Source organism: Pongo abelii, chromosome 20, assembly GCF_028885655.2.
Source record: "Pongo abelii isolate AG06213 chromosome 20, NHGRI_mPonAbe1-v2.0_pri, whole genome shotgun sequence".
Classification (NCBI taxonomy): Eukaryota; Metazoa; Chordata; class Mammalia; order Primates; family Hominidae; genus Pongo; species Pongo abelii.
The window spans coordinates 13,983,820-14,003,405 of NC_072005.2; the positions used below are offsets into that span (position 1 = coordinate 13,983,820).

Below are 19,586 nucleotides of genomic sequence, written 5' to 3' on the forward strand. Positions count from 1 at the left end.
CGCTCTGTCACCCAGGTTGGAGTGCAGTGGCGCAATCTCGGCTCACTGAAAGCTCCGCTTCCCGGGTTCACACCACTCTCCTGCCTCAGCCTCCCGGGTAGCTGGGACTACAGGCGCCTGCCACCACGCCCGGCTAAATTTTTTTGTATTTTTAGTAGAGATGGGGTTTCACCGTGTTAGCCAGGATGGTCTTGATTTCCTGACCTCGTGGTCTGCCCGCCTTGGCCTCCCAAAGTGCTGGGATTACAGGCGTGAGCCACCACACCTGGCCCTATTTATTTATTTTGAGACAGAGTCTCTCTGTTGCCCAGGCTGGAGTGCAGTGGCGGGATCTTTGCTTACTGGAGCCTCCGATCCCCGGGTTCAAGCGATTCTCGTGTCTCAGCCTCCCAAGTAGCTGGGACTACAAGTGCAGGCCATAATGCACGGCTAATTTTTGTATTTTTAATAGAGACAGGTTTTGCCAAGTTGGCCAGGCTGGTTTCAAACTCCTGACCTCAATGATCCGCCCGCCTTGGCCTTCCAAAGTACTGGATTACAAATGTGAGCCACTACTCCTGGCCTGTTTGGGGTTTTTTTGTTTGTTTTGGGGTTTTTTTGAGAGGGAGTCTCACTCTGTCGCCCAGGCTGGAGTGCAGTGGCACGATCTCGGCTCACTGAGACCTCTGCCTCCTGGGTTCAAGCAATTCTTCTGTCTCAGTCTTCCCAGTAGCTAAGACTACAGGCGTACACCACCATGCTTGGATAATTTTTGTATTTTTATTACAGACAGGGTTTTACCATATTGGTCAGGCTGATCTCGAACTCCTGACCTCAGGTGATCCACCCACCTTGGCCTCCCAAAGGGCTGAGGTTACAGGCATGAGCCACTACACCCGGCCTGTTTTATTTTGTTTTTTAAGAGACAGGAGCTCGCTATGTTTCCCAGTCTGAACTCCAACTCCCAGGCTCAAGCAATACTCCTGAGTAGTTGGAGCCATTGGCATGCACCACTGTGCCCTGTACATCTGTTGAAATAAATAGCAAAAAATTTAAGCAGGGTGCAGTGGCTCACACCTGTAATCCTAGCTACTCAGGAGACTGAGGCAGGAGGAACACTTGAGGACAAGAGTTCAAAACCAGCCTGGGCAACATAGTGAGACTCTCATCTCTAAAAAAAAATTCAGAAAATTAGGTTGGGCAAGGTGGCTCACGCTTGTAATCCCAGCACTTTGGGAGGTGGAGGTGGAAGGACTGCATGAGCCCGGGAATTCAAGACCAGCCTGAGAAACAAAGTGAGACCCTGTCTCTACATTTTTTTTTTTTTTGAAATGGAGTCTCACTCTGCTGCCCTGGCTGGAGTGCAGTGGCATGATCTCGGCTCACTGCAATCTCTGTCCCCCGAGTTCAAGTGATTCTCCTGCCTCAGCCTCCTGAGTAGTTGGGATTACAGGTGCCTGCCACCGCGCCCAGCTAATTTTTGTATTTTTAGTAGAGACAGGGTTTCACCATCTTGGCCAAGCTGGTCTTGAACTCCTCACCTTGTGATCCACCCGCCTCAGCCTCCCAAAGTGTTGGGATTACAGGCGTGAGCCACTGCACCTGGCGTTGTAGAGGCAGGAGAATCGCTTGAACCTGGGAGGCAGAGGTTGCAGTAAGCCGAGATCACACCACTGCACTCCAGCCTGGGTGACAGAGCGAGACTCCATTTAAAAAAAAAAAAAACAAAAAACTTTTTAATTAGCTGGGCACAGTGGTGCATGCCTGTAGTTCCAGCTCCTTGGGAGGCTGAAGTGGGAAGATTGCTTGAGCCTGGATGGAGTGCCACTGCACTCCAACTTGGGCAACAGAGCAAGACCCTGTTTCCAAAAAAGAAAAGAAAGGAAATGGTGGATACACACTGCTAACTTCAAGGGAGGCTGAGAAACACCATCTTTCTACTGGGAAGCCACATGTTCAGATAAAAATGGAGTTTCTTGGCTGGGTACAGTGGCTCATGCCTGTAATCCTAGCACTTTGGGAGGCCGAGGTGGGCGTATCACAAGGTAAAGAGTTTGAGACCAGCCTGGCCAACATGATGAAACCCCATCTCTACTAAAAATACAAAAATTAGCCGGACGTGGTGGTGGGTACCCATAATCCCAGCTTACTTGGGAGGCTGAGGCAGGAGAATTGCTTGAACCTGGGAGGCAGAGGTTGCAGTGAGCCGAGATCGAGCCACTGCACTCCAGCCTGGGTGACAGAGCAAAACTCTGTCTTGGAAAAAAAAAATTGAGTTTCTATCACTACTGCATAAAAGTGGGATGACCTGTAAAAAGGAAGCAATGAGGAGTTAGGACCACAAGGAAAATTGAGCCCAAGGCTTTCTGTGTTCAAAGCCACTGGCCTCCAAAGTTGGGTGTGGGAAATGAATCATAATTTCTAGTTCTATTTACCTGCCCCATCCTGTTTTATGGCCATTTTCCAGGTATGATTTAATTCACAGGCTAGAAAGAGTGGTCTAAATGCACCTGTATAGTTGGGTTATTTGTAAACAAATACATATACGTATTAAGGGAGAGTCCAAGTGACAAACGATCAGAAATATGGGAAGTCTTGGCTAGGTGCAGTGGCTCACGCCTATAATTCCAGCACTTTGGGAGGCCGAGGTGGGCGGATCACGAGGTCAGGAGATCAAGACCATCCTGGCTAACACGGTGAAACCCTGTCTCTACTAAAAATACAAAAATTAGCTGGCCATGGTGGTACGCACTTGTAGTCCCAGCTACTCAGGAGGCTGATGTGGGAGAATTGTATGAGGCTGGGAGGTCCAGGCTACAGTGAGCTATGATCACACCACTGCACTCCAGCCTGTCTCAAAAAAAACAAAAAACAAAACAAACAAACAAACAAAACACCATAAAAGCACCTTGATAATAATTATTGTAGGCGGAGGTTTCAGTGAGCCAAGATTGCACCACTGCACTCCAGCCTGGGTGAAAGAGCAAGACTCCATCTCAGAAAAAAAAAGAAAAAAAAAAAAAAAAAAAAAAGGCTGGCCATGGTGGCTCATGCCTGTAATCCCAACACTTTAGGAGGCCAAGGCAGGCGGATCACCTGAGGCCAGGAGCTCAAGACCAGCCTGGCCAACATGGCGAAACCCCGTCTCTACTGAAAATACAAAAATTAGCTGGGCCTGGTGGTGCGAGCCTGTAATCCCAGCTATCCAGCTATTTGGGAGGCTGAGGCAGGAGATTCACTTGAACCCGGGAGACGGAGGTTGCAGCAAGCTGAGATCACACCATTGCACTCCAGCCTGGGTGACAAGAGCAAAACTCCACCTCAAAAAAAAAAAAAAGAAAAAAGAAAAGAAAAGAATTGAGGTAAATTGCAGGACATCATGTTGGCGTCCACAAAGAATTGGGGAATTACTTGATTTGGGGGAAGCTGCCCCATCATCTGGTGTCAGAATCGAAGGATTGAGAGTGATGTGATATAGAAGGAAAAACAGTCTGTTTGTCCCATGTACATATCCAACTGACTTGGGCCAAACTGACTTCTCCCTAGTCTTCCTCATATCAGAAAATGGCACTAACATTTTGCTAAATATTCCACTCAGATGCTAAAGTCATCATTAACTCCTCTCTCCTAGCCCCTATCCCAATATCTTGTCCTTGAAAATGACCCCATCGGCTCTGACTACGGCCACTTTTCTCCATTTTCTTTCTTTATTTTTATTATTATTTCTGAGACAGCATCTCATTCTGTTGCCCAGGCTGAAGTGCAGTGGTGTGATCCCAGCTCACTTGCAGCCTTGAACTCCTGGGCTCAAGTGATCTTCTCACCTCAGCCTCCCAAGTAGCTGGGAGTATAGGCTCAGGCCCTCATGCTAATTTCTAAAATTTTTATAGAGATGGGATCTCACTATGTTGCCCAGGTTGGTCTTTGGAGATCAAGGGAGACTTTAAGCAATCCTCCCACTCAAGCCATCTCCTGCCTTGGTCTTCCAAAGCACTGAGATTATAGGCATGAGCCACCGCTGCCAGTATTCTCCATTTTCTTTTTTTTGAGACAGAGTCTTGATCGGTCGCCCAGGCTGGAGTGCAGTGGCACAATCCCGGCTCACTGCAAGCTCCGCCTCCTGGGTTCACGCCATTCTCCTGCCTCAGCCTCCCGAGTAGCTGGGATTACTACAGGCGCCTGCCACCACATCCAGCTAATTTATTTTATTTTATTTTTTATTTTTAGTAGAGACGGGGTTTCACCATGTTAGCCAGGATGGTCTCGATCTCCTGACCTCGTGATCCACCCGCCTCAGCCTCCCAAAGTGCTGGGATTACAGGCGTGAGCCACCGCACCCGGCCGTATTCTCCATTTTCAATGCTAGTAGATGAATCTAAGTCAGCATCACCCATCCTCCTAGCTCCCCCAAGACTATTCCTGCCCCCATCCTCATCCCCCAAGACCATTCTGCACATAGCAGTCATAACAACATCCTCCTGGCTGGGCGCAGTGGCTCACGCCTATAATCCCAGCACTTTGGGAAGCGAAGGCGGGAGGATCACGAGATCAAGAGATCAAGACCATCCTGACCATCCTGGCTAACATGGTGAAACCCTGCCTCTACAAAAAAAAAAAAAAAAAATTAGCCAGGCATGGTGGCATGCGCCTGTAATCCCAGCTACTTGGGAGGCTGAGGCAGGAGAATCACTTGAACCTGGGAGGCGGAGGTTGCAGTGAGCCGAGATGGTGCCATAGCACTCCAGCCTGGGTGACAGAGTGAGACTCTGTCTCGGAAAAAAAAAAAAAATCCTCCCCCATGCTCTTTTAAAAACGTAGAGTTTATCTATGTGTTTATTTATTGACACAGAGGCACGCTCTGTGTCACTGAAACCTCTGCCTCCCAGGTTCAAGCGATTCTCATGCCTCAGCCTCCTGAGTAGCTGGGATTATAGAAGCCCACCATCTAGCCCGGCTAATTTTTGTATTTTTAGTAGAGACAGGGTTTCACCATGTTGGCCAGGCTAGTCTTGAACCCCTGGCCTCAAGTGATCTGCCCGCCTTGGCCTACCCAAGTGTTGGGATTACAGGCGTGAGCCACCGCGCCCGGCTCCTTTGAATTTTGAAACAACATTATTTTATTTTTGTTATTTTAAATTTTATTATTGTTATTATTAAAGACAGCGTCTTGCTCTGTCACCCAGGCTGGAATGTAGTGACGCAATCACAGCTCACTGTAACTTCAAACTCCTGGGCACAAGGGATCCTCCCGACTCAGCCTCCCACGTACATAGGACTACAGACGTGCTACCACACACCTGACTAATGAAAAAAAAATGTTTTTTCATTGTAGAGATGAGGTCTTGATAGTTGCCGAGGCTGGTCAAATTCTTTTCCTCAAGCCATCTTCCTGTCTCAGCCTTCCAAAATGCTGGGATTACAGGTGTGAGCCACTGTGCCCAGCCTGAAATTAGACATTTTCAGATCTGCAAAGAAGGTACAGAGAGTTCTTTTATTCCCTTCACTCAATTTCCTCTAATGTTTTTTGGGTTTTGGGTTTTGTTTTGAGACACGATTTCACTCTGTCGCCCAGGCTGGAGCGCAGTGGCTCATTCTCCGCTCACTGTAGCCTCCCAGGCTCGGGTGATCCTCCCACCTCAGCCTCTTATGTAGCTGGGACTATAGGTTCACGCCACCACACCCCGCTAATTTTTTTAATTTTTTTTTTTTGAGAGTCTTGTTCTGTCACCCAGGCTGCAGTGCAGTGGCGTGATCTCAACTCACTGAAACCTCCACCTCCCAGGTTCAAGTGATTCTCCTGCCTCAGCCTTCCGAGTAGCTGGGACTACAGGCGTGTGCCACCTGAGATTACAGGCCTGGCTAATTTTCTGTTTTTAGTAGAGACGGGGTTTCACTGTGTTAGCCAGGATGGTCTCAATCTCATGACCTTGTGATCCGCCCACCTCGGCCTCCCAAAGTGCTGGGATTACAGTCGTGAGCCACCATGCCTGGCCTTGTTTTGTTTTTTATTTGAGACAAGTTCTCGCTCTGTCTCCCAGGCTGGAGTGCAGTGGCACCATCATAGCTCACTGCAGCCTTGACCTCCTGGGCTCAAATAATCTTCCTGCCTCAGCCTCCCGAGTGGCTGAGACTATAGATGTGTGCCAATAGAGTTAGTTAATTTCTTTGATGTTTTGTAGAGATGAGGGTTTCGCCATGTTGCCCAGGCTGGTCTTGACCTCCTGGGTTCAAGTGATCCTCCCTCCTCTGCTTCCCAAAGTGCTGGGCTTACAGGTGTGAGCCACCACACCCAGCCTGGTCATGTATTTTGAGAACATTCTTCAATCTGGGATAAATGTCTGATGTTGTCTAATGGTTAGATTGAGGTTCTAGGTTTGGGGATAATATCAGACAGTTACAAATGTCCTCCCTATCACATAGCTGGGGTCCATGATGTCAAAATGACTTATCACTGGTGATGTTGATTTTGATCACTTCGTTAAGGCAGTAGCTGCCAGGTGTCCCCACTGTCTTGGGGACAGCTTTGCTCTCCATGGACGTAGGGTATGCAAGAAGCATGGGAATCTTTGGCTAAAGATACATTGTGATGGCCGGGCGCAGTGGCTCACGCCTGTAATCCCAGCACTTTGGGAGGGTGAGGTGGGTGGATCACCTGAGGTCAGGAGTTTGAGACCAGCCTGGCCAACATAGTGAAACCCTGTCTCTACTAAAAATACAAAGATTAGCCGGGCATGGTGGCACATGCCTGTAATCCCAGCTACTCGGGAGGCTGAGGCAGGAGAATCGCTTGCTTGAACCCGGGAGGTGAAGGGTGCAGTGAGTTGAGATTGTGCCATTGCACTCCAGCCTGGGCAACAAGAGCGAAACTCTGTCTCAAAAAAAATTTTTTTTAAAAAGATATGTTGTGATATTGTGTTGTAATATAAAAAAAACATATATTTTGGTCTTAGGTTTTCTGTCACATAACTCCTAACACCCTTGAAATCAGCCGGGCATAGTGGTTTATGCCTGTAATCCTAGCACTTTGGGAGGCTGAGATGGGATGATCGCTTGAGGTCAGGAGTTTTCGAGCAGCCTGGGCAACATAGTGAGACCCCGTATCTACAAAAAAATTTTTTTTTAAATGAAGATAATAAAAAAACCTATCTTCTAGATTGTTTAGAGGATTGAATGGGCTGGCCAGGGGTGGGGGCTCACACCTGTCATCCCTACACTTTGGGAAGCAGAGGTGGGAGGATCACTTGAGCCCAGGTGTTGGAGACCAGCCTGGACAACTTGGCGAAACTCCATCTCTACAAAAAATACAAAAAATTAGGCCGGGCGCGGTGGCTTATGCCTGTAATTCCAGCACTTTGGGAGGCCTAGGCGGGCGGATCACCTGAGGTCAGGAGTTCGCAGCCAGCTTGGCCAACATAGTGAAACCTCTTCTCTACTAAAAATACAAAAAATTAGGCGGGCGTGGTGGCACACGCCTGTAGTCCCAGCTACATGAGAGGCTGAGGTGAGAGGATCATCTCAGCCCGGGGTCGATGCTGCAGTGAGCCATGATCACGCCACTGCACTCCAGCCTGGGTGACGAAGTGAGACTCTGTCTAAAAAAATAAAATAAATGAGGTAATGTATACGAATATGATGCACGGAGCGGACCTTCAACAATTATTTTTATTGCCATCATCTGCATAATGGGCACAACAGGGCCCCGCCACATCGAACTGTTTAAGCTCAGAACCGTGTCTGTCACATGTGGAGCGATACATGATTGATGCTATCATTATCACCACCATCATTCCACCAACCCGCCCATCGGAAACAAGCTTTCATCGAATCCCATCGTTTTTTCCTTCTTTGTAAATCTCTTTCCTCGGCCTGGCTCTGCCGCCCAAGTATGCTCGTCAGGCCTTTGCCCACCCGGACCGGGCGCGGGCAGCCCGGGGCTGAGGATTCTCGAGCCTTGGTGGACCACAGGGTCCCCGTCGCCCCGCCCAAGGGCCTGGACCGCCTGTGGTCTCCATGGAAACCCGCTAGCCACAGGGGGCGTGACGCCGTTGAGACCGACAGAGATATTTACCTATCAGATCAAAGTTATCTTGGCCAGGAGAACAAACGGGACCTCCGAATGGTACGTCCTTGAGGCAGGGCGGGAATACGGCAAACGGCCGCGGGGGCTGTTACTGTCGCTACCAATCAAGAGTCGAGGTGGCTTTGATGGACAGGCATAGCGCGAGTGCGGGCTTTCGCCCAACCGGTGGGCCGCTGTTCCGAAAAAGGACCAATGAGGAGGCGGCAGGGGTGGGGCGAAGGGGCCGGTTGCTCCGGAAGTGGAGGGAGGGGGTGAAAATGGCGCCCAGCTCGAAATCGGAGCGGAACAGCGGGGCTGGGAGCGGCGGCGGCGGCCCCGGGGGAGCCGGAGGAAAGCGGGCAGCAGGGCGGCGGCGGGAGCACGTCCTCAAGCAGCTGGAGCGGGTCAAGGTGAGGCCTGGAGCCGGAGTGGGGAGCGCGCCGGAGGGTGGGGAGTAGGAACGAGGCAGGCGGAGGGAGGAGGGCGTTCGCGGGGTGAGGGGTTGGGGGCGGGGCCCCAGGGGAGGGGGCTCGGATGCAGCGCCTGGGCGGGGCCCGGGGGAGATGGCTTGGCTGGAGGAGGCTCAGTCGGGGGCCTGGATGCAGGAGGTTGTGTCGGGTAACCGGCAAAGGGGCTGGGATGGAGGGTTGGGGGCGGGGCCCCAGGGAGGGGGCTCGGAGGGAGGCGACCCCAGAGGCCGTAGGGAGAATCAGGAGGAAGGGGGCGATCCAGGCTTTTCAAAGCCCTGCTCCCATGGCCCCTCCGTAATGGAACCTTCCCGCCCCCTTTGCAGAGCCCCTGCCACTGGCTTTGGGCTTCCTCCGCCTGATGTTCCTCTCCCTGCCCGAGCCCCGACCACACATGAGCTGGGAGTTCCAGTACCTGGGTGGGCCTCCCCATTGAAAGTGTGAGAGCTCCCTGGATAGGGCTGAGTCTTCCCCCGCAGAGTGAGAGTTACCGAAGCAGGCTCTGCCTCCTCCATCAGACTGGAAACTCCCAGAGCTGGGGGATGATGTCTCTCTCCCCCATCAGTTTGGGAGCTCTGGAGGGCAGAAATGTGGATCTCTTGCAGGTGGACAGTAACTGGGGCAAGGCTGTGTCTCTGTGGACAGGGACTGCGCCTTCTCCGTGAGGCTGGTAGCTTTGTAAGGACAGTGCTGTGTCTCCCCCTTTTGACTGGGAGCTCCCTGGGCTGGGACAGTCTCCGCCCTTAGCCTGGGAGCTCCCTGGGCTTGGCTGTGGTTCCGCCCTTAGCTTGGAAGCTCCTTGGGCAGGGACTGTGTCTTCCCCTGTCGGCCTGGGCTTGGCTGGCCGGGCTGTTTCCTCCATCAGACTGAGACCTCCATGTGGATAAGGCTGTCTCCCATCAGACAGGGAGCTTCCCAGACAGGACTCGTCCCATCAGATTGGAATGTCTTGAAGGCAGAGCTGTGTCTCCCCAGTCAGCCTGGGTAGCAAGACTGAGGCTGCTCGGATATCCCTGTGCCTGGCTTCTGCCTGTCAGTCCCCGCAGATCCTTCCTCGGTGAAGTTTTGGGGATGAGGGATTCCCTTGGATTCCGTTGGAAGGCGGTAGTTAATTGGGAAGGGGGAGTTGGGTCATTGGTTAGGCTCATCCTTCTATCTGCCTCGACTGGCCCCCAGCAGAGGCCAGAGCTGCCCCGGGGAGGAGGAGCCCCCTTGTTTGAAGGCTGGTGGGTTGGGAACAGATTGGTGCAGGTCAGGACCCTGTCCCAGCCTCCTTAGTAGGATAAATACCCACAGCTTAGGGACAGCCTTCAGGGAGGGAAGCAGGTGGCCCAGCGTGGGACAGGGTGATTGGGGAACTTTCTTGGGGGCGGTGACGCTGGGCTCAGTCAGGAGGGACCTGTGGCTGAAGAGATATGGAACTGGGAAGGTGGCGTGGGTCCCTGGTGGAGATGAAGGCTCAAGTGAAGTCCACCTGGCTTTACTGTCCCCATCTGCCTCAGTTGTTCCCACCTTCCAGAGCTTGGCCTTCTTTTGACCATTATGGTGGGCTGGGCTGGGCTGGACCCGGTGAGAGCTGCTCTGCCTCTCTGCCGTGGGTGAGGGGGCTGGGGGCTGCAGATGGTGCCTGAAGTGCCCTGGCCACCCCTTCCCCAGATCAGCGGACAGCTCTCCCCTCGCCTCTTCCGGAAGCTGCCTCCCCGGGTCTGCGTGTCCCTCAAGAACATTGTGGATGAGGACTTCCTCTATGCAGGGTGAGGCTGGGACCAGGCAAAGGGGGCAGGTGGGTGGGGGTGGTGGGCTCGCCCTGACCTGGCCGCTGTGCCCCCTTCATCCCCACAGACACATCTTCCTGGGCTTTTCCAAATGCGGCCGCTACGTCCTCTCCTACACCAGCAGCAGTGGGGACGACGACTTCTCCTTCTACATCTACCATCTGTACTGGTGGGAATTCAACGTTCACAGCAAGCTCAAGCTGGTAGGGAGGCTTCAGCACCAGACTGGCCCTTCAGATGGTGTGGTCCAGCAGGTCACAGCACCCTCGGAGCCTCAGGTTCCTTGGGTGTAAAATGATCATCATGTACTCCTGGGTTCATCGTCAAGATTCCATGTGTTAGATCCAACCATATGAAATTACCAGGGCCTGGCATGGTGGCTCATGCCTGTAATCCCAGCACTTTGGGAGGCCAAGGCGGGAGGATCACTTGATCCTGGGAGTTCAAGACCAGGCTGGGCAACATGGCAAAACCCCGTCTCTACTAAAAATAAAAAAAATTAGCTGGGCATATTGGCGTGTGCCTGTAGTCAGCTCCTCTGGAGGCTGAGGCAGGAGGATCACCTGAGCCCAGGAGTTTGAGGCTGCAGTGAGCCATGATCACACCATTGCACTCCAGCCTGGGCAACAGAGTGAGACCTTGTCTCTAAAAAAAACAAAAAACAAAAAAAATGAAGGCTGGGCGCAGTGGCTCATGCCTGTCATTCCAGCACTTTGGGAGGCCGAGGTGGGTGGATCACCTGAGGTCAGGAGTTCAAGACCAGCCTGGCCAACATGGTGAAACCCCGTCTCTACTAAAAATACAAAATTAGCCGGGCGTGGTGGCACATGCCTGTAATCCCAGCTATTCTGGAGGGTGAGGCAGGAGAATTGCTTAGAACCTGGGAGGTGGAGGTTGCAGTGAGCCGAGATTGAACCACTGCACTCCAGCCTACAGAGCGAAACTCTGTCTCAAAAAAGAAAAAGAAATGACCATTTTTATGGTTCAAAATGGGTAAATAGCAGCAATTCCATTTGGTTCAACACACCCTATGAAGCTATAGAACATGTTGGCCCAGGCCAGTTAGCTTTATTAGGACCAAGCCACCCTGGCTTTAGCCTTGACCCTTGACTCCTGGAACCCCCCCAAGGAGGTAGGTGCTGTTACCTCAGCATACATGTGAACTGAGAGAGCTGAACGGGCTTCAGGGTAGGCTGGGCTTGGAACCAGTGCCTGGCGCAGTCTCCCCCCGGGACATTGTTCCCATCGGCTGCATCCCACCCTGGCCTGGTCTCCCCCACTGGTGAAAGGAGCCTCCACGGCTGTCCTCAGGCAAGGTGGAGGGGTGTGGCGGGTGCTGTTGGGGTGCTCCTACCTGCTCAGCCCCAGCCCTGATGAGGGACTGCATCGTACAGCTTCGGGGGACCCCCGCAGATTCCCTGCCCCGGTGCTGACCCTGAACGTGCCTCGCAGGTCCGGCAGGTTCGGCTATTCCAGGACGAGGAGATCTACAGCGACCTGTACTTGACCGTATGCGAGTGGCCCAGCGACGCCTCTAAGGTCATCGTCTTTGGCTTCAAGTGAGACCAGGCTTCTGGGGGAGCCTTGGCTGGTTGGGGCAGGGGGTGTGCAGTGGGGGGCCCCCCAGGCGCCAACCAGGCAGCTGAGGGTATGCTGGCCCCCAGCACCCGCTCGGCCAACGGGATGCTCATGAACATGATGATGATGAGTGACGAGAACCACCGTGACATCTACGTCAGCACTGTGGCCGTGCCGCCGCCAGGCCGCTGTGCTGCTTGCCAGGATGCCAGCCGGGCCCACCCAGGTGAGGGGGCCGAGGGGGCGAGGGCCCCCTTCCCCCCTCCCCCCCTGCCCTGGGCCGAGAGTGAGCTGTTGTGGCGTGTGTTGCTGCAGGAGACCCGAATGCGCAGTGCCTACGGCATGGCTTCATGCTGCACACCAAGTACCAGGTGGTCTACCCCTTCCCCACCTTCCAGCCCGCCTTCCAGCTCAAGAAGGACCAGGTGGTGCTGCTCAACACCAGCTACTCCCTGGTGGCCTGCGCCGTCTCCGTCCACTCGGCAGGTAGGCCCTGCAGTCTCGTGGCCACCCGGCAACGCATGAAGCGGGTCCTCTCCCTACCCCACCACACAGACAAGGGGCCCCAGGCATAGAGAGGTGGGAGCTACTTCCCCAGGTCACACAGCCTGGTCGCGGGAATGCTGCGGTCCAAATGTGGTCACGCCCACCACAGCCCTGCCCATGGGATCTTTCCAGTGGCTGAGATGTCCCACCATGGCTGCCTCCAGCAGCCACTTGGAATGTGGCTCATGTGACTGAGGAACTGAGCTTGTGATACTTTTTTATTTTTCCCCCACTGGAGTCCAGTGGCGCGATCTTGGCTCACTGCAACCTCCCAGGCTCAAGCAATTCTCCTGCCTCAGCCTCCCGAGAAGCTGGGACTACAGGCCTGTGCCATCATACCCAGCTAATTTTTGTGTTTTTAGTAGAGATGGGATTTCACCATGTTGATCAGGCTGGTCTCAAACTCCTGACCTCGAGTGATCCAATCATCTTGGCCTCCCAAAGTGTTGGGATGACAGACGTGAGCCACTGCATCTGGCCTGTGATGGATTTAATTGTAGTTGTTTTAAGCTGAAATAGCCACAGGTGGCTAGCTGGACGGGGTAGCGCCCCTTTCTCTTGAGAAACGCTAATGTGACATTTCGGGGTGTGGTTAGTGGGCAGGCACTTGCCTTATATGTTTGATATCGGAAAGATGCCAGTGAAAATCACAAGATGTCCCTTGACAGTGACAAATGTCAGGAGGCTGGATCATGCCACCGGCTGGCAGCAACAGGAGGGAGGGGGCCCCGGGGGCCATTTGGCAACAGAATTGTGACTATGACTGACCCAGCTGCCCTGTGCCCGGGTCTCTCCCTCTGGCAGAGTCTCACTGGGTCCGTATGTCCAAGACTGCTGAGGGGGAGTTGGGGGCCACCTGAAGAACCCTCCCTGGGGATTGGGGAGTGAGTTAGGAGGTGGCGAGGGGTTGGGGGCATCTGTGGAACACCAATGAAGGCCCCTGCGTGTGCATCCATGGAGCATGTGTCAGATGTGTGCACATGTAGGTGAAACACAAGGAATCCATAACTGGAACCACTTAATATAAATTAAAAAGACGATTTAGGCCAGGCACAGTGGCTCATGCCTGTAATCCCAGCACTTTGGGAGGCTGAGGCAGGTGGATCACATGAGATCAGGGAGTTCAAGACCAGTGTGGCCAACACGGTGAAACCCCGTCTCTAGTAAAAATACAAGAATTAGCTGGGCATGGTGGCACATGCTTATAATTCCAGCTACTCAGGAGGCTGAGGGAGGAGAATTGCTTGAACCTGGGAGGCGGAGGTTGCAGTGAGCCGAGATTGTGCCAATGTACTCCAGCCTGGGAGACAGCAAGACTCAATCTCCAAAAAAAAAAGACGTTTTAATTTTGCAAGAACTCAGATGCAAAGATGTCCATTAAATCCCCATGGAAATGGTTGTCCCTGGGGGTGGTCGGGGAATGGGCAGGATTAAATGTATATAACACAGCCCACAAATAAGCCAGGGGCCAGGGCACTCTGTCCCCAGACATATCTGGGGCTTCCTGTCCTCACCCCCAATCTATACCAGGAAGGGTGAGGTGCTGTCCCTTGCTGAGGCTCGGCCACTCGGTTTTTGGCCATGAACCCCCCAGTTTGCGAGGGTTGACGCAGCTCTGCTCTTTTGGCTGTGGGTCCTGTTAGGAACGACCACAGTGGACGATCGTCTCTGTGCCAGCCCAGGGAAAGGGCGTGGTCATCAGTGGGAGCTGCTGACACAGAGGGGTGCTTTCTTCCTTGGCCATTGTCACCTTCTGTTCCCTGCCCTGTTGTGGAAGGGCTGTCACAGTGGTGGAGGGGGGCCTGGACTCTATTTATCTCAGATATGATCTTGGGCAAGTTCATCCCTGAGCTGCATGCTGGGGGATGTGGCCCCTCTCTAGGGGTTGCTTGTAGGGGGCTCGGAGGAAACCTGGGTTGGGGCCCAGCCACAGGGCTGCTCAGTGAATATGTTGGGGTTCTCCATGTGTTCCCCACATTCCTTGGGGGAGTCGTCTCTAGGCAAGCAGAGACAGAGGCCCCGAGTCGATGAAGTGTGCCCGCGGCGGTCTGGCTTGTGTCAGGAAGGACCAACGGCTTTGCCTTAGGTCTTCCATATCAGAGAAACGCCAGTGAAAATCACAAGATGTCCCTTGAGAGAGTGGCAGATGTTAGGAGGCTGGATGCTACTGTAGTGAACACTCTACACTGTAGAGTGTTGGCTCCCTCCGGGCAGGGTTCTGTCTGTCTGGTTCACTCCTGTGTCCTCAGTGTGGGGCACTCAGTAGACAGCTTAAGAAAGGGGCTTGAATGAACGTCTGCACGCATGAATGCGTGGTGTGCATGCGCAGAAAGGTCTTTCCCCTTTTGGGTGTTTCAAACTGATCTCAGCATAGCCAAGTCTTAGAAGTGTCTCCTTAAGGTGGGTTTCTGAAAACCCCTGGGGACACTGAGCGAGGCTGGGAGCACCCTAGACTGACACTTCTCCACCCCCATCTCTTCTTAGGTGACAGGAGTTTCTGCCAAATCCTGTATGACCACAGCACCTGCCCCCCGGCGCCTGCCAGCCCCCCTGAGCCCCAGAGCCCAGAGCTGCCCCCTGCCCTCCCCAGCTTCTGCCCTGAGGCGGCCCCAGCCCGTTCCTCTGGGTCTCCTGAGCCCTCGCCCGCCATTGCCAAAGCCAAGGAGTTTGTGGCTGACATCTTCCGCCGGGCCAAAGAGGCCAAGGGCGGGGCCCCTGAGGAAGCCCGGCCTGCCCTGTGCCCAGGACCCTCTGGCAGCCGCTGCCGTGCGCACTCTGAGCCCCTAGCCCTGTGTGGAGAGGCGGCACCCCGGGACAGCCCCCCTGCCTCAGAGGCGCCTGCCCCCGAGCCTGGCTACGTCAACTACACCAAGCTGTACTATGTGCTGGAGTCTGGAGAGGGGACGGAGCCAGAGGATGGTGAGCGGGGGGCAGGCATGCGGCAGGGCCTGGGATGGGGAGGCCAACCCAGACGGGGCCCCTGGCCTCCCTCCACCCCACCCCCACTTCCTGCCTCCCCAGAGTTCGAGGACGACAAGATCTCCCTGCCCTTCGTGGTGACTGATCTTCGTGGCCGCAACCTGCGGCCCATGCGGGAGCGGACTGCTGTCCAGGTGGGTGTGGGCAGTGGGCGGGCCAAGGACAGTCCCAGGGAGCTGCTGGGGGGCAGTTGGCACCGTCCTCTGTGCCTGCCCACTTATCCGCAGGGCCAGTACCTGACAGTGGAGCAGCTCACACTAGACTTCGAATATGTTATCAATGAGGTCATCCGCCACGATGCTACCTGGGGCCACCAGTTCTGTTCTTTCAGCGACTATGACATCGTCATTCTAGAGGTGGGCCCAGGGTGGGCGAGGTGGGCCCAGGGCCTCCTGCACTCTGGGGTCGCCCTCAGCAGTTGGCATCCTCCACCCCCACCCCCAGGTCTGCCCAGAAACCAACCAGGTCCTCATCAACATTGGCCTGCTGCTCCTGGCCTTCCCGTCCCCCACTGAGGAGGGCCAGCTCCGGTGAGTGCGGGGATCCTGCCCTCTCTGTCCACTAGGGGGGCCACTGGCAGACACTTCAGGGTGGGGGCGTGGGGACGTAAGAAGGCTCTCCCTGTGCCACATCCTGGCTGGGCCCCTCCATAGCTGCTCCCAAGACAAAAGGCCCTCAGGGTAGCCTGGGGCCTGGTTCAGGAGCCCAGCTGTCCGAGCGTTTGTCCTGTGTCCCTCTCCACTGTAGACCAAAGACCTATCACACCAGCCTCAAGGTGGCATGGGACCTCAACACAGGGATCTTCGAGACAGTCAGTGTAGGCGACCTGACTGAGGTCAAAGGGCAGACCAGGTGAGGCAGGGCTGGGGGGCAGGGTCGGGGGTGGCCAAGGCGATGAGAGCCACTCACCCCCTGGCCCCGCAGCGGCAGTGTCTGGAGCTCCTACCGCAAGAGCTGCGTGGACATGGTCATGAAGTGGCTGGTGCCCGAGAGCAGCGGCCGCTACGTCAACAGGATGACCAATGAGGCGCTGCACAAAGGTGGGGCTCGGTGACCCCGTGATGGTCAGGGTCTCCAGGGACACTTGTCCTCACCCAGGAGCTGATTCCTGAGCGCTGATGAAATGGGTGGGAAGGCTGGTGAGAGGGCGGCCCAGGCCAGGCCCAGCTCAGCAGCCCTGAAGGCGTGGGGCCTGGGAGCCTCCCACCAGTCATGGCCTGGCTGGTCACTCATTCACGCTACATTGATTGGGTAGCTGCAGGCTAGAGGCGGAGGGCAACTCAGCAGGGTCCCTGCCTTCTGGAACCTTCTGGGCCAGAACCAAGTCAGGTGGAGGGTGTGGCCGCAGGGCCAGGCAGGGGCTCTATGCTTTGTCCCCACCTGTCCCTGTAGGGTGCTCCCTGAAGGTTCTGGCAGACAGCGAGCGATACACGTGGATCGTGCTGTGAGGGCCGGGCCGCCCCGGACACTGACTCCAACTACCTCCGTGGCCTGGGACCGGCCGCCTCCCTGGGGTGGCCTCTTCCTGGCCGGCTGGCCCACCGACTGATGACCGGCACTAGTGTTAGGCTGCGGAACGGGGCTGGGCAGGGCAGTCTCTGTTGGCCTGAGGGTCTGGACGCTTTTTATTTATGCCTATTTAAGTTGAGAAGGGGCAGAGAGGGCGCTCCCTGCCCCACCAGCCTGAGCGCCCCGCCTTCACCCCGAGCTGGGCATGGGCCTGGACCCTCGTGCATTTGCCCCTTTCCTCAGCTACAGCTGCGGACGTTGCCCTCGGGGAGGTCGAATGGACCCCATTCCCCCTGCCCTGCCCGCCCCCAGCCTCCCCACCCAGGCCGGCAACCTGGCCATCCCCACTCCGTTCTTCTTCATGTAATAAATGTTTTAATTTCTGAACCTCATTGAGGTCCTGTCACTGCAGCTTGGGGCCCAGCTGGAGTCCCCGCCCCAAGGCCCCCACCAAGGCCCGGCGAGTCAGCAGTAGGCAAATATCACAGCGGAATTTATTGTTTTAAGAAAGACTACAAAAAGGTAGAAAACAGCTCGGCACACTAGACTACCACACGTGTGGACACTTTCACCGCCGGGAGAGGGAGCCCCGTGGGCACGGGGACTGGGCAGGGCCGCCCCAAAAGCTATAGCACGCGGAGCACACAAAATAGTGATTTTTATACAATAGGTCAGATTTCCATTTTTTTTTTCTTTTTCTTGCCATAAACATCTATCTCACAGGCTGAAAACACTGAGAAAACTGGAACAGATAAGGCCATGATGGTTGGAAAAAAACCCAACAAGTTACCAACTCCGCTCGGGCGGCGCTCACAAATCGCACAATAGTCATGGGGTGGGGGGCGCACGGCACGGAGGAGAAGCACGGTCTCCAGGAAGATAGGGGCACAGAAAAGGTTCCATTACAAACCAGCGGCGGAGGGCGGGGGCGCGGGGGCTGGGGTCTGTGGGCACTCCCCGGCCCCGCGGCCCGCTGCTCTTTGGAAGCTGGAGGCCGTGCCCCCTGCCGCCCTCCTCACAGCCGGGCCGGGCAGTGCCCCCTTCTTGGGCTTGGGGGCAAGGGAGGGCCCAGCGCTGGAGAAGATGCGACACCCACGGCTTTAATTGCACTTAATACCAAGAAGGGGAAGCAGTGGGGTTGCTGGGGGTAGGGGGTCCCGGGGCTGCTGCTGACAGTGGGGAGTCCCCAGGTGACGCCCACCTGCGCCGGCCCGGGGCTCAGGGCTGGGCCCAGGACAGGCTGTGCAAAGCCAGCGAGCTGAATAAGTTAACAGTTCCGCACAGGAGGGGGCCTGCCTGCCTGCCCCCTGGGGTGGTGGGAGGACACGGCTGGGGAGAAGATGCTGCGGCCTGGGAAGGGGGCGGCCAAGGGGCCGAGCTGGATGCCCCGCGGGGCACCTGGGCACGCGGCGGGTTCCTTAAGGCACGTCTTTTGTGTCAGAGTTTGCAGCTGCGGCTCCGCCCAGCCTACTGATTGTGCCGGCCCCATAAGGGAGGAGGGCCCCGGCCTTCCCTGTCTCGGAGTCCCCCTCCCTGCCCTGGCTGAGGCTGGAGCAGTGACCACGAAGCCACAGAAGCTGTGAGGGACCCTGGCGTGGAGGGGTAGCGGGGGTGGGTGGGGCGGGGAGGCCAAGGGCTTAGCTGGAGGGCAGCGCCTGCACGAAGAGGCCGCGCGCGTCAGTCCGCGCCAGCTTGGCCGGCGGCTCCAGGGTCTCTGGGCCCAGTGCGGGTGACTCGCCGCCAGCCGCCAGTGAGATGTCCTGCGGCAGCTCGTCCTCGCTCTCCTCCTCCTCTTCCTCCTCCTCGTCTAGGACACAGGGACAAGTCCGGCTCGGGGCGGGGTGGCAACGCCCCCGGGTTCCTCCTCCTCCCGAGCCCCTCCGTTGTCCGCCACCCCCGGGACCCGCGCCCTGGGTGGGAACACGCCTCGCCTACCTTTGTCGGGGTCCAGGGGGTTCAGAGAGGTGGCCAGATTGGCGAACTGGAGAAAGAGAAGAAGAAAATGGGCGAGGGTCCCGCCGCCTGGCGCCCCGCCCGCGCCCCCAGTGGCCCGCCGCGCGCACCTCGCCCATGACGGCGATGGGGGTCTCGCCCTTAGCCTGGGCTACGCGGTGCTCTATCAGGTAGTACATGTACTCGTCGTAGAGCAGCCGGATGAGGTGGAAGGAACCGAAGCTGGCGGCGCTGCGCAGGGTCAGGTCCCGGATCACCATGGAGCTGGGGATGGCGAAGGAGAGGAGACCGTCAGGCCCCGTCCGGCCCGACCCCCCTCCCCCTCCCCGCTGCGATGAGCCCGGGCCTCGCGCCAGCCCAGCGACTCAGGCTGGATCCCTCACAGCCTTCCCGGGGCATGAGCCCAGGGCCCCAGCCCGCCCGCCCCGCCTGCAGGCTCCGGTAGTCGTAGAAGAGCACCTGAGACCCCCAGGGACGCGGGGCCTTCCCTGGTGCCGCCCGGGCCCGATCCCGCCGCGCGCGCACCTGTAGAAGGACCACTTGAGGAGGAAGAGCTTGGCGGCCTTGGGGAAGCCGGCGCTGCCCTGGTAGGGCTTGAGCACCTGGCTCACCACGCCGTCCAGCCAGGCCGCCCACTGCTCCAGCGAGTTCTGCTGCTGCAGCGTCACCTTGAAGTCCTGCTCCAGCCGCTGCACCACGCGGTCCTCGCAGCGGCACACCCACGAGGCCTGCTCCTGGGGC

The 19,586-nt window shown here is 56.1% G+C and overlaps 2 protein-coding genes and 1 long non-coding RNA gene across 13 annotated transcripts in view; 1 reads left to right on the forward strand and 2 right to left on the reverse strand.

Moving 5' to 3' along the window:
- Positions 1-5,138: 5,138 nt before the first annotated feature.
- LOC129051734 (uncharacterized) lies at positions 5,139-9,189 on the reverse strand. Its single transcript, XR_008516173.2, has 3 exons — positions 8,921-9,189; positions 8,048-8,232; positions 5,139-5,444 (listed from the first exon to the last, which is right to left on the reverse strand). It is a non-coding gene; the product is annotated as an uncharacterized LOC129051734 (long non-coding RNA).
- DCAF15 (DDB1 and CUL4 associated factor 15) lies at positions 8,268-17,279 on the forward strand. Of its 3 annotated transcripts, none has more exons than XM_063719309.1 (13): positions 8,268-8,448; positions 10,162-10,259; positions 10,348-10,483; positions 11,733-11,839; positions 11,945-12,084; positions 12,174-12,344; positions 14,889-15,323; positions 15,426-15,517; positions 15,611-15,739; positions 15,828-15,913; positions 16,131-16,235; positions 16,308-16,423; positions 16,776-17,279. In XM_063719309.1, exons 1-13 carry the CDS (start codon positions 8,317-8,319, stop codon positions 16,829-16,831), a joined length of 1,803 nt encoding a protein of 600 aa, XP_063575379.1. In that variant the 5' UTR covers positions 8,268-8,316; the 3' UTR covers positions 16,832-17,279. The 3 variants fall into 3 exon arrangements, with proteins under 3 accessions (XP_063575379.1, XP_063575381.1, XP_063575380.1); XM_063719311.1 differs by lacking the exon at positions 8,268-8,448 and adding an exon at positions 8,536-8,646; XM_063719310.1 differs by lacking the exon at positions 8,268-8,448 and adding an exon at positions 8,554-8,656.
- Positions 17,280-17,364: 85 nt separating this feature from the next.
- The window catches only part of RFX1 (regulatory factor X1), a 46,294-nt gene continuing 44,072 nt past the window's right edge, over positions 17,365-19,586 (reverse strand). For all 9 annotated transcript variants that reach the window (XM_054538678.2, XM_063719306.1, XM_063719308.1 and 6 more), the window contains 4 exons: positions 19,371-19,579; positions 18,956-19,109; positions 18,828-18,873; positions 17,365-18,699 (listed from right to left, as the gene is read on the reverse strand). In XM_054538678.2, coding sequence (XP_054394653.1) covers positions 18,530-18,699; positions 18,828-18,873; positions 18,956-19,109; positions 19,371-19,579 — 579 coding nt within the window. In that variant the 3' untranslated portion in view covers positions 17,365-18,529. The remainder of the gene's footprint in view (positions 18,700-18,827; positions 18,874-18,955; positions 19,110-19,370; positions 19,580-19,586) is intronic.

Excerpts from the sequence above, each read along its gene's own strand:
- DCAF15 (XM_063719309.1), top strand. The coding sequence starts at position 8,317 with ATGGCGCCCAGCTCGAAATCGGAGCGGAACAGCGGGGCTGGGAGCGGC. Across the intron at positions 8,449-10,161 it reads AGCAGCTGGAGCGGGTCAAG|ATCAGCGGACAGCTCTCCCC; the intron begins GTGAGGCCTGGA and ends CCCCTTCCCCAG. Across the intron at positions 15,518-15,610 it reads GGGAGCGGACTGCTGTCCAG|GGCCAGTACCTGACAGTGGA; the intron begins GTGGGTGTGGGC and ends ACTTATCCGCAG.